Raw genomic sequence first — 13058 nt, forward strand, 5'->3', positions numbered from 1 at the left:
TGTAAAGAAGTGGTTTATATTATATATTTTCTAATTTCTAGATTCCATCTGTAAAGTAACTTCAACACAGAAACGGAAAAAAGTTACCATTTAATATTGTTTTGGTTATATATATATAATTATGTTTACAAAAGCTAATACATAATTTAGTATTTTATTTATATTGTTTTAAAATTGTGTACAAATTCATAACGTAAGCAAGCATTACAATAGAGACACTAGCATTTTTTTTTTAAAAAAAGTTAATAGTAAATTAAGCTTATAAATATTTTTTCACTCTTTTGTTATAAAAAAATTATAGATGTCTTCAAAATTCAGCAAAGTTTTTTTTAAAAAAAAAAAATTAGATTTTTTATTTAGTTAAGAATTCAAAAGTTTATTTAAAAATAAAAAATATAAAAAAATAGGTTATTTTATGAAGCAACTTATTTACAAATATAGCAAAATGTCACTGTATATCAATGATAGACTACGATAACTACGATAGACATCTATTAGTATCTGATAAAATGTCATGGTCTATCACTAATGAACAGTGATATTTTACTATGTTTGAAAATATTTTTAATAATTTTACTATTTAAAATAATTGCCCGGAAGAAAAATGGGTAGAATAAAATGCATATTTTAAAAATTAAATGATTATACTATATAACTATTTAATAAAGTAGGTAATGGTTAAATATAAGGACAATTTTTAGTGGGTTGAATTTCTAAGATAACAATCTATTTGAGATTAGGGAAATTATTTTTTTTTGGGTAAAATATCTTTTTGATCCCTAGGTTTTTGGAGTTTCTATTTAGTCCCTAGGTTTCAAAATATTACACATTTAGTCTTTAAATTTTAAATTTGATTTCAATATAGTCCCTAAGTTTCAAAATGTAACAATTTTACCCTTCACATTTGAGTTTTGATTCAATTTGATCCTTATGTTTCAAGATTTACACTTTTAAATTCGATATATTATTCAATAAATACTCATTTTTCGTCTTTAATATTAATTTATATTAATAAATTAAAAATCATTAAAAGAATTATAATTAAGTTTTACTATTTTTTTCACTTTTAAATTTAAATTTAAAGTTTCACTTCATAATTATTTTCAATTAATTAATAGAAAATGACGTCAATGATTGAAAATAGGTATTTAATGAAAAATTGAGGTTAAAAATGTAAAATTTTGAAATATAAGGACCAAATTAAAACAAAACCTAAATCTAAATGGTAAAATTCTAACATTTTGAACCTTAGAAACTACGTTGAAATAAAACTCAAAATTTAATAATCAAATGTGTAATATTTGAAAATTTAGGGACTAAATAGAAATTATTTCTAAAATTTAGACTCCAAAAATGTATTTTACCCTTATTTTTTTAGTAGGTCATATGAGGGTTTTACTTTTATTTATTTATTTATATCATGTACGGATAATGTGGAGTTGATCGGTTTTTCTATCGAACTCGGTCTTCAATCAAAGTCAACTATATTTTTATGATAATCTTCCATATATTTTAGAGTTTTATTATTTATTTATTATGTATTTATTTTTATTGTCGGTAAATTTTAAAAGAGCGATGGATGAAGTTAAAAACAATAATAATAAAGGTAATTTAGTTAAAATATCATTTTAATTTGTTGGTATTTTGTTTTATATTTTATGTTATTTTGAAATTTTCCTTTTTAGGCTCTCTACTCTCATCTTTCTAGTTTGAAGGTTTTTTTTTTTTTTTTTTTTTTTTTTTTTTTTTTTTTAAATATAATTTTAATAAAATAATAATAATATTTTACGATTGAAAAAATACCCAATATATTTTCAAAAGTTATAGAGAAAAATGGTTATTAGAGACAAAAACGGAGCTACGTAGAGGCCAAAGGGCACATGTCTCCCCTCAATTTATCCATCTTTTGTATTTTTAATATAAGTTACAAAGTGATGTATTATTATATATAAAGGTTCAATTTAAATAACATTATTAGTGTTGACTTGTTGGCATGGGGCGATCTGTGTTTAGGAAGTTGGACAAATAATGTGCCCTATAAAATATAATGTGTTTTTTTAATAAATAAATAGTCAAATATATATTAATATATATATATATATATTTTATTGGTAACAGAACTAGACAGTTTATAAACTTTTTTCTTCTTTTCGAAATTCACTTTTTAATCTCAACTCTCAAGAACATTCTATTAAAAAAGTTTCATTAATTTTTTCAACATAATTTTTATATTCACATTATGCTCCGTATATTTTCTTTTGTTTTCATGTTATTTTTACACTCACATTACTCGTATAGGTAAAGTATGAGTACAGACACATGACGAGGAAGTCTGTTTAAGGTGCCATATGGGATTAGTCAACTATCTTTTATTTTAAAATTGAATTTATGGTAGTAATGATCCAATTAGAGATCTTGAAAAGTCGAGTCATTACATATTTAGGCATTGTAGCCCTTTTACTTTGTTTTACAGATCTTCTAGCAAGTACATTTACCTTTGGCCAAAATTTGGCATCAACCGAGCTTAATTTTAAAAAATAAAAAGTAAAAATTGAGATAGTTAGAAACCTAATTAATTACCAAATCAACCCTATATTCTTATCGAATAAAATTGTAATTTGGGCAAAATATAAATAAATAGAAATTAAAAAAGGGGAGGGAAAAGTAGTCGATATAAACGAGGAGAATAATAATATATGGAATTTAGAACGAGCGAATGGAGAAGGGAAAATGGAGCAACGCGCGAGAGAGTGCGAGTGGTGGGAAAAACAAAGAACGAAGCAACGAGAGGTCGCTTTTAAAGCAGTCGTACACAAAAGCATCAGAAACGCTTTCCTCTCTCTCTCTCTCTCTCTCTTTCTCGCGGTGCTCTTTTTAAGTAACCAACCTCCCACTCCCTTCTCTCTGCTTCTTCTCCTAATTCCTCTTTTCCTCTCTGAATCAGAAGAAATTCCCAATGCATTTGCAGAGGATGAATCGCTTAGCGCCGTTATCGGAGGAGCCGATCGACGAACACGACAGCCGCACTCGTAATCGCAACCGTAGCAGCGGCGGCGGAGGAGGAGGAGGACGACGATCGTGGCGGAACTGGATCAGAACTCATTTCTCCATCCTTTCTTGTGGAAAAAAGTCCGATGGGCTTAATGTTCTTCTCAGCGTCCTCGGCTGCCCTCTCTTTCCGGTCTCCCTTCAACCTAACTCCGTCTCCGATACCAATCAGGTCTGTGATTTTTTCCCCCTTTTTCTCTTACCGTTTCCGTTTAAGAAAATTAGAAATAATTAAAAATAAAAGACACGAACATCTCTCTCGGCAGTCGGGTTTAGTTTCGATTTTGGTTGGCTGGAGATCTCTACTTTTAATTATTTTTTTAAGGAAATAATATTTTCTTGGCCTCTTTAATTTTTTACTTTACTTTCCATTTATTTCCTAAATTTTAAAATATTATACATTTAATTCTTAAGTTTTGATTCCTAAATTTTAAAAATGTTAAATATTTAATTCTTAATTTTTGAGTTTTATTTCAATTTATTTTCTAAATTTTAAAATATTACAATTTTACGTTTGAGATTTGAGTTTTGTTACAGTTTGATAATTAGGTTTCAAGATTTTACATTTTTAAACTCAATTTTTCATTAAATATTCACCTTCAGGTATGACGTCAATTTCTATTAATTAATTTTTAAATGTAATTTTAAAAGTGATAACAATAGTCAAATTAAATTTATTATAATTCTTTTAACAATTTTTAATTTGTTAACATAAATTAAGTCTAAAGACGGAAATTAAGTGTCTAGTGAAAAGTCGAAGTAAAAATGTAAATCAAGATATTTTAAAACAAAACTCAAATGTCAAAAGTAAAATTGTAGTATTTTATAGTTTAGGGATTAAATTGAAATAAAATTATGTAAGATTTTAAAATCTATAAACTAAATAGAAACTAGACCCAAAATATAGATACAAAATATATATACATATATATTATAATGTAATAATATTTCAATCACCTACACGTTTTATTAAGGTTGAATTACCAAAATACCCATACCCCTGTTTTTCATGTCACACTCATCAGGTCTCAATTTAGTGTCAAACTTAATGGGATATTACAAATTTTAAAAAAAATATGTGGGTGTTTTTTAAGTAATGATAAAGTTTAAGGGTATTTTTGTAATGTGTCATTTTACTTCTATCAAGTATAAAATTCAATTGTTTTTTAGTTAGTGTGATAGGAAATCTGAATATTTTACCTTTCTTCTTTAAAATGGGTGTATATCATCTCATAAACCGTAAATCATATAACACTCTCTCATTTGTGAGCTTAAAATATGAAGAAAACTTAATGAGTGGAAATTTTAAATAAAGAGGAAATAACGTTACAGGATTTGAATACATGAGGACATGTTGAACCAATCTGTCTTAATACCATTTTAAATCACCAAATTGATCAAAAAACTTAAACTAATGAATAAAGACAAATTTAATATGATATCTAACACTCTCCTCACTTACGATCACAATACCTTCATTTTTATTAAAAAAATATATTAGTTTTTTTCTAAGAAAAAATTAATTATATAATTGATGGCATAGCACATCATAGAATAAATTGCAGTAGAAAGAGATTTTATTATTATTATTATTATTTGCGCCTTTGCGAAAGAAAAGAAACTTGTGTTTTAAGCTAGAATGTGCTGAAATCGAAAACTGAGTGGTCCAAATTTTATGTTTAGTGCAATGATTTTATTTTTAAATAAAAAAATTATAAGCTAAAAATATTGTCCCTCTTTGTAAGTTTAGATTTTTTTTTCTTTTTTTTTCTTTTTTTTTTTGAGAAAAAAGTTTAGAAGTTTCTACGATTTATATTTTTTTAGCATTTTATATAAAATTTTAAAACCAACTCGAGAACTAAAATAGATGAATAATCTCTTCATAGAATTTTAAAATAAAGACATGTACGAATAAAAGAAATTATGTTTTTTTTATATATATATAAATTTAATTTTGGCTAAGATTCTAATCTCGCTAGTAATTCACATTTCTTGAAGCATAAGAATCTCAAAGAAAACAAACGGAATGCCAATTGAGTCGGTGGGCCTATTTTGCTTTATTCATCTTTTTCATTCTTATAGCAAAAAGTTTGAAAATTACCCCTGAATTTGCCTGAATTCTTTTTCTTTTCTACGTCAAATGTTTTGTGAATTCTATTTTTGATGATGGTGTCTCTTTAGTATCTAGTAATGTCTTTTTAGTACAATGAAAGTGAGAGGATTCAAATTTCCCGACACATAATATACATCAGTTGAGTTATGTTCACTTTAATTATTGCATAAATCATAAATCTATTAAGATAAATATCTTAATTAAAGGGCTATTTCAAATAAAGAAAAACGAACCAACTTATTTATAAATACAGCAAAATATCACTATCTATCAATAATAGATCGCGATAAAAATCTACAATGACATTTAGCTATACTTGAAAAAATATATATATTTTTAACAATTTTATCATTTAAATTAAAACAATTATGCTTAATTAAACTTAGGGTAAATAATTTGGTTAAATTACAACTTCAATTCTTGAATTTTCATTTGTATCACACTGGACTCTAAATTTAGAAATTCTCCCAAGAGTTGCTTGAAATAAATTGTCTAATAAGTGACCTAAGCTTTAATTTTTTGCTAGTAAATTTTCCAACTCTCAATTTTTTGCTATTGTGCATTTGACGTATCTAACAATTTTAATTATTAACGAAGTATCAAATACGAAACTAAATATTTAAATTTTTATAAAATGCAAAATTCAATTTTATGTGCAGTGAATTTATTGATTTGAAAAAAAAATGTAAATAAATAATATTAAAAGTGATTCTTTGAATACAATATGAAAATTTCTTTTTTCGGTAGGTTTCCTCATCGTCTCAATATATCATAGAGCATTTTGCGGCGGCGACGGGATGCCGGAAGTTGAAGGGGAGAGTGAAGAACATATTTGTGACGGGGAAAATAACGATGGGGATGGCGGATGAGGTTAGCTCCGGTGGCGGCGGTAGTGGCGGAGGAGGACTCACCGGCGGTGTAACACAAAAAGGTTGCTTTGTGATGTGGCAAATGATTCCGAATAAGTGGCTGATAGAGCTGGCTGTGGGAGGCCACAGCATTGTGGCCGGCAGCGATGGCAACGTCGCTTGGAGGCACACACCTTGGCTTGGATCTCACGCCGCCAAGGGCACCGTTCGCCCTCTCCGCCGTGCTTTTCAGGCAAGTTCCCTCCTCCTCCCCAATTCTTTTGATGTGTTTTTCACTCGTTCTTTAAAATAATTAATCTCAAATTTTCAAAAATCGAAAAACAAAGTTTTTTTTTAAATTATTTTGTTTTTTAAATTTTAGCTTATATATAATTTCCATCTATACATTTTAAAAATATTTTCGAAATTGAATCCAAAATTTAGAGACTTTGAAAAGTAGTTTTTAAAACCTTTTTTAAAGGAAAAAAATATTACAAGAATGATAGAAACATATTATAGGGATTTTTTTTTTTTTTTTAACAATATTTGATATTAGAAACTCAATAATAGAAGTTGTATGTAAATTGAATTATGTTCATTTCAACTATTTATTATAGAAATTGAAAGGAGAAGTGGGCATAATTAAAAATTTGAAATAAAACCAAAAAATAAAAAATGATTATCAAATTCGAACAAGAGAAGTTAATATTTATACATCCGTTTTTTTTCAAAACAGAAAACCAAAAACAAATAATTTGATTATTAAACGTGTACTTTATTATTATTTTTTAGATTCCATTTTGATAAATTAGCTTAGTTTTGAAAGTTTGAAATAAGTTTGGTGTATATTCTCTATTAATTTTATTACTATTTATTTTTCTAGAGGTGGGTGTTCATGAGTTTGGCGGGAATACTGCATAGATATAGTTCCCACCCCACTAACATTGAGACCCTACCATTTTTAGAGATAAAAAAAGGTCTTAAATTATTAAAGTTTCTATTTGATTGTTTGAACAGAAGATCTTATCTTCAAATACTTCAAGTCTTTATCACTAGGACCATCCCTTAGGAATTAGGATATTAATATAACCAAAAAAAATGGAAGATAATTTATTAGCCTTGTTTGCAAGTTGTGTTGAAAAATGACTTATTGTTACAAAAACGTATTCTTGATTAGATGCAGTCTATGATGTACCTAATTTCATATTTCTCTCACTTTTTTTCAAAAAAATCTAATACGTAGCCATCTTTCTATAGATGTTGTTCGAGAGATGGGTGCAACATACCCAAATTTTTTCTTAACTTATTATTTCACAAATTTGCTATCTTAAATAATTAAAATACTAATGATTGTAATTTAAATAATAATAACAAAGTCCCCTTATTTTTAGAAGTTCTAATCTAAAATAATGATCCTCCACTACAAAATAATCTCATCCTAAATATTGTTGAAATTCATGCAAATGAAATGAAAAGAAAAAATATCAAATAACTTTAATAATCTACTTTTTTTAGAAAAGAAAAAGAACTTTAATAATTATTTCCATTTTATTATTAAAAAAAAATATGAAAATGATATTTGAAGAGAGAAGTATCAAAATCAGTGTATTGATTCTAAGCCAGCTAAGCGAACTTGATTGCTTTAAATAATTAATTTTTTTTCCTTGTCCATAATAATAATTAATAAATTAACTCAATACAATTTTCAAAATCAGAATGTTGTTTCTTTATTAAGAGAAAAGAAAATCAATGTCGGAAGGCGTTGACTCTGACTTTTAGTTATATATATATTTTCATAATTTTTTATTCAGGGATTGGATCCTCTAGCAATTTCAGAAGTATTCTCTCCAGCGCAATACATGGGAGAGAAACAAATCATGGCCGTTGATTGTTTCGTATTGAAATTGTCAGCCGATCAGACGGATCTGGCTGATCGAAGCGACAACACAGCTGAGATGATCAAGCATGCGATCTACGGTTACTTTTGCCAAAGACGTGGACTTTTGGTCTACTTGGAAGACTCCTCGTTGACTCGGATTCAATCCCCCGGTTCTCATCCCATGTATTGGGAAACTACTATGTCTACAAAAATCGACGATTATCGGACGGTCGATGGTGTTATGATTGCCCACTCTGGCGAGACCAATGTCGTCATAACACGGTTCGGAGACGATCTTAAAACAGGTCCTATGATCACACGGTTGCAAGAGATTTGGAGTATTGATGATGTGGCGTTTAACGTTCCTGGATTGTCTATGGATAGTTTTATCCCACCTAAACAGGTTCAAAAGGATTGAACAGGAAGTGGGTCGTGATTGAATGTTGACGTTCGATAGATCAAGTGTGATGCGATAGATGAAAGGTTAGATTGGATGAGTTCAATGTGATAGAGGCATGCATGATGCAAAAAGTTAAAAAGAATATAAGATGATATATATATATATGTTAATAGTTGCTAATTTTTTCCTTTTTTTATTTTTAAGAAAATTGCTTCCTTTGAAAAGTTTTGATTTAATTTCTTATGTCTTAGCATTTTCCAATTTACTCGCTTGTCGATGGTTAATGTTACTATTGGTTGATGATAAACTTAAATAGTATAAGACTTGGTATATATACTTGAACTTCTTATTCTTCAAAAGCAGCAAACTCCTCCTCCCCACACATCTCTCTTCAAACAATCAGCACAGCTCCAAATCATCTATCGTTGACCACCGTTCCACCACCCTGTCACTTATCTCTATTGATCGTCGCATGTTCGATCATCGATCATCGATTGTTGGTCGTTGTCTCTCTCTCTCTCTATTTTCTTTTCCCCAACATCTCTTTTTATCAACTCTATACCATTTGTCGTCGACCACCGCTCCATCTTTCCGTCGCCTACCTCCGTCGACCATCACATGTTCGGTCATCGATTGCTGGTTGCCACTTTTCTCTCTCTCTCTCTTTCTCTCTCAATCAATTAATACGTTAGGGTAAATCTAATAAAAATAATTAGAAATTCACATTTGATTTTTTGCCATATTTGCAAAACATCAAATATGGGTCACATACCTACAAAATAACATATTCAAATTGCTACTCACGGGAATCTTTCCATATTCAAATAGGTATGTAATAATCCTTTTTCTTTTTCTTTTTATGTTTTATTAACATGAATATTGTCTAAACGTTTGACTTGACATTTGTGATTGTAAATATCATAATGGTATAATATTTGGAGTTAATATATTGATTTAAATATCATGTTGTTTCATTATTTTTAATTTTTGGATCATTTTATTTCCTAATTTTAGTCAATTTAGTCTCAATATATTAATTCAATTTCACGAACGCTGTAAATTAAAAAAAAAATGTAGTTAGGTTTCTGTTGTATATTAAAAAAAGAATGTAGCAAATAAAAATTAAAATGATAATCTTTATAAAAATAATGAAATCTAAATAGATGCTTTGAAAATAATAACCCTAAATAAGTAAAAGCTACCTGTATAAAGATAAAATAGGTATCATATAATATATAATGATAGTTGACTTGACCTTCTTCAAAAGTTGAAGGTTTCGATCTTCAATTCTTTTATATTTAAAAAAATAAATATTATTTGAGAAGGGATTGTAATTATTATTAAATAAAGTTGAATGACAGAGACATAACTATAACCTAATAAAAATAAAGAAATCATCAAAATGAAATATGAGAAAAGACAATGGGCAATCTTTGCCGGATCTATGTTCTTGAGAGAATGTGATATGTCTAATCCAATTATTATTTATTTTTCATAATAAAATGATATTATGACACCTTTGCGGTTATAATAAATCGAAGGTTGTAAACCAAAGTTGAAAATTAATATTTTGAAGTAGACTAATTAGTTGGGAGAAGTTTTTTTTACAAAGTGGTCTCGATCCCATGACTCGATATCTAACTTTGGCTCGCTCGAGTAACATATTCTCTTTTTTTTTTTTTTTATATCCCTCGATCCCATGACTCGATATCTAACTCATTGGCTTGCTCGAGTGACATATTCTCCTTTTTTTTGCATCCCACTTGTGCATTGAACAATTTCCTCTCTTTGAAAGACAAACCTTTTATTTTTTGGATATTGATATACTACTTTGGATTTCACCTGAATGGTAAGAATAGGTTGGTTGTATGGTTAGTTAGTTGCTTTAATGAAGTTCTTTCAAAAATAAACAAACAAATAAATAGTTTGTGTAATGTGTATCTAGGTTGTGTAACACATGAAATGTTTTATTTGTATAGCTTGAATTTGATTGAAATTACAATTTATCAAAGTTAACTCAAACTTGTTTGAGATGACTTTTTTCTAGACATTTAAAAGACCATTCAAAACATAGATTGTGAGTGGAATAAAAGATAGACTTTTACAAGCACAAATTTTATTATATATGTGTCAGACTAGAAATTCCATATATTTTAGAAAAATAATGATGAAGAAATGTTGAATTTTTAGTAGGCATTTCTAGAGATGTGATCGAACTTCAATTTCAAAGAAGGGAGAAATGCATACTAATTATCATTGAGCTAAGCTCATCTTGAAAAGAAATATTGAACTATTATCTTAGCTCTTGAACTTTGAATATTGTATCTACATTCGACTTTAAAGAGTATCAATTATGCCTTTAAACATCGAAAAGTATTTTTTTAACTAGTGCCATTAAAAGTCTTAACGAACTAATAACATGGCATTTCTAAAAGTCGTGTCTAGTACATGTGGATAATTAATTGGATGTAATGTTTTGTTGTATTTTTATATGAGTTCGACGACAAGTGGAGATGAAAGGACTCGAATTGTTGACCGCATGCTGAAAAACATAGGCCCTTAACTAGTTGAGCAATGCCCAAATTGAAATTTCATTAACGACAAACAAATTTCAAAGTACAAACACATAATTAGAATTCTATAAAGTTTAGAAACAAAATAGTCACAATTCTAACTTCATCCTTTTTTGTTTGGCCTAAAAAAATTAATTACATTATCAAAAGTATCCTTGAACTAGGTTTCAATTATACCTCCAAACATTGAAAAGTTTCATTTTGATCTTTGAAGTTTGCATTCTTTCTCAAATTCACCCTTGAAGATTTTTGTTGTTAAATTCATAGGGCATAAAAAGTTTGTGTGTACTTATTTGTTTCTTTAAGTTAAGAAGTCGAAACACACACAAGAAGTATATTTAGAGAATAAGATTAGTAAAAAATGATAAACAAAATTATATAAATTGGAGGTGTAGAATTGAAAGAAGAAAAACGGCATTAGGTACGATTCACAGATGCGTCATGTGTCTTTAATTTTTTTTTTTTCATAATGTGTTTAAATTTGTTCGCATAAGCAAATACAATTTTTTTTTTCTATAAATTCAAGGGTAAAAGTTTATAAAGTTCGTTTACTTCAAATAATAAAATGGAACTTTTTCAAAATTTTGTGGGTATAATCGAAACCAATTGTAGTAAAAGGGTATTTTTGACAATTTTGCAATATGTAACAAATTTAGAGCTAATAATTAAGTGTATAGGAACATTTAAAAAAATTACAAATATAGCATATTCTATCACTGATATCAGCGATGACTCCGAGAGATAGATCTAAATTTTGTTATATCTATAATTTTTTTTTTTATATTATGTTATATCTGCTATTACTTTTTTTATTTCTATAACATATATGCTAATACTTTGAGTATTGCTATATTTGCAACTACCTCTAATTACAAAATTGAGTTGACAAGAGAAATAGCAAATTTTAAAGTTTCATTTGGAAAATGATACAAATGTTTCAAAATTATAAAAATAGCAAAATAAATTTATATAATAGATAACACTAATTAGTAAATGACAAAATTACTCTAAAGCAACAAAATTAAGTACAAACAATAATGCAAATTCTAGAACTACAAATACATAGTATCTAAACATTCGAGAAGCAAAAATTAAAAATCACTCATTATGGTCCTTACGCTTCTAGCTGTCTATAGAACGCGTATAAGCAAGGAAAGATGACGACCATGTGGTGGGGTCATCGATCGTACCAGTGAAGTTGTTGTTGGCAAGTGAGTATTTGAAGAAATTGCAACTTCAGGACGATGTGACTATTAGAAATATTATTATGTTTGACACCAAACCAATTGTAGGAAGTTTCATCATTTTCATTATATGTGACCATTTTGCTCCTAAGATCTTGAAAGTCAACTTTAAACATTATCAATCCTAGAACGTCCTTTTTGAAAACGATGATCAAAGTAGAAACAAAAGCAGGAAATATGTGTGTGAGCGAAAAAGATCGACATCTGACGAAAGTGGTCGTCAAAAGCTAGCCAAGACGATGGAATTCAAGAAATGGTTGTTGAACCAATGATCGCAAACATGAGATTGAGAAGGAGAAAAAGAAATTTTGGAGAGCGACTAAGTGAAGAAGATGAGATTTAAAGTTTTTTGTTATCTTAATTTAACAACAACAACAATAATAATAATGTTATTATTAACAATAAATTGAAAAAAACAAACATATATATATTTATATATACATGCACTTGTTTTAAAAATTTAAAGTTTAATTCTCATTTATATGTTTTTTAAGTACAATAAGTCATTTTTACGTATTGCTATATGAAAAATTGAAAACATAGAAAATACGGAAAAAAATCAAATTAATTTGATAACAAAATAATGAAAAAAAATATTCAGATACAATTAAATTTGTAACAGACATTTAAACAAATCAAAAGTTATTTAGATAAAATCAAATTGAATAACAAAAGATAAATTTAAATATAAATTGGAGATAAAAATTTGTTTACTATGATTAATTCGATAAGTAGTTAAATAAAATCTAAATTGATAATAAAATATAAATTCAAATATAATTCGAGGGAGAAAAATCAGTAAGGAAACTTGTTTATCATAATTACACTTATTCATAATTTCATTTTCATTTATTTATAACTTCATCAACTACAGAACCTACGAAAGAAGCCTACCTCGTTAGGGAGGCATAACAAAAACAAGATTGTAAAAGTGAATACTTAGTTATTTGTCA

At 27.7% G+C, this 13058-nt stretch overlaps 1 protein-coding gene across 1 annotated transcript; it reads left to right on the forward strand.

The window, feature by feature from the left end:
* The first annotated feature begins 2832 nt into the window (after window positions 1-2832).
* LOC120092207 lies at window positions 2833-8491 on the forward strand. The gene is made up of 3 exons (XM_039050446.1): window positions 2833-3220; window positions 5909-6262; window positions 7821-8491. Exons 1-3 carry the CDS (start codon window positions 2957-2959, stop codon window positions 8304-8306), a joined length of 1104 nt encoding a protein of 367 aa, XP_038906374.1. The 5' UTR covers window positions 2833-2956; the 3' UTR covers window positions 8307-8491.
* Window positions 8492-13058: the final 4567 nt, after the last annotated feature.

Source organism: Benincasa hispida, chromosome 11 (genome assembly GCF_009727055.1).
Source record: "Benincasa hispida cultivar B227 chromosome 11, ASM972705v1, whole genome shotgun sequence".
Lineage (NCBI taxonomy): Eukaryota > Viridiplantae > Streptophyta > Magnoliopsida > Cucurbitales > Cucurbitaceae > Benincasa > Benincasa hispida.

Excerpts from the sequence above, each read along its gene's own strand:
- LOC120092207 (XM_039050446.1), top strand. The coding sequence starts at position 2,957 with ATGCATTTGCAGAGGATGAATCGCTTAGCGCCGTTATCGGAGGAGCCG. Across the intron at positions 3,221-5,908 it reads CCGTCTCCGATACCAATCAG|GTTTCCTCATCGTCTCAATA; the intron begins GTCTGTGATTTT and ends TTTTTTCGGTAG. Across the intron at positions 6,263-7,820 it reads CTCTCCGCCGTGCTTTTCAG|GGATTGGATCCTCTAGCAAT; the intron begins GCAAGTTCCCTC and ends TTTTTTATTCAG.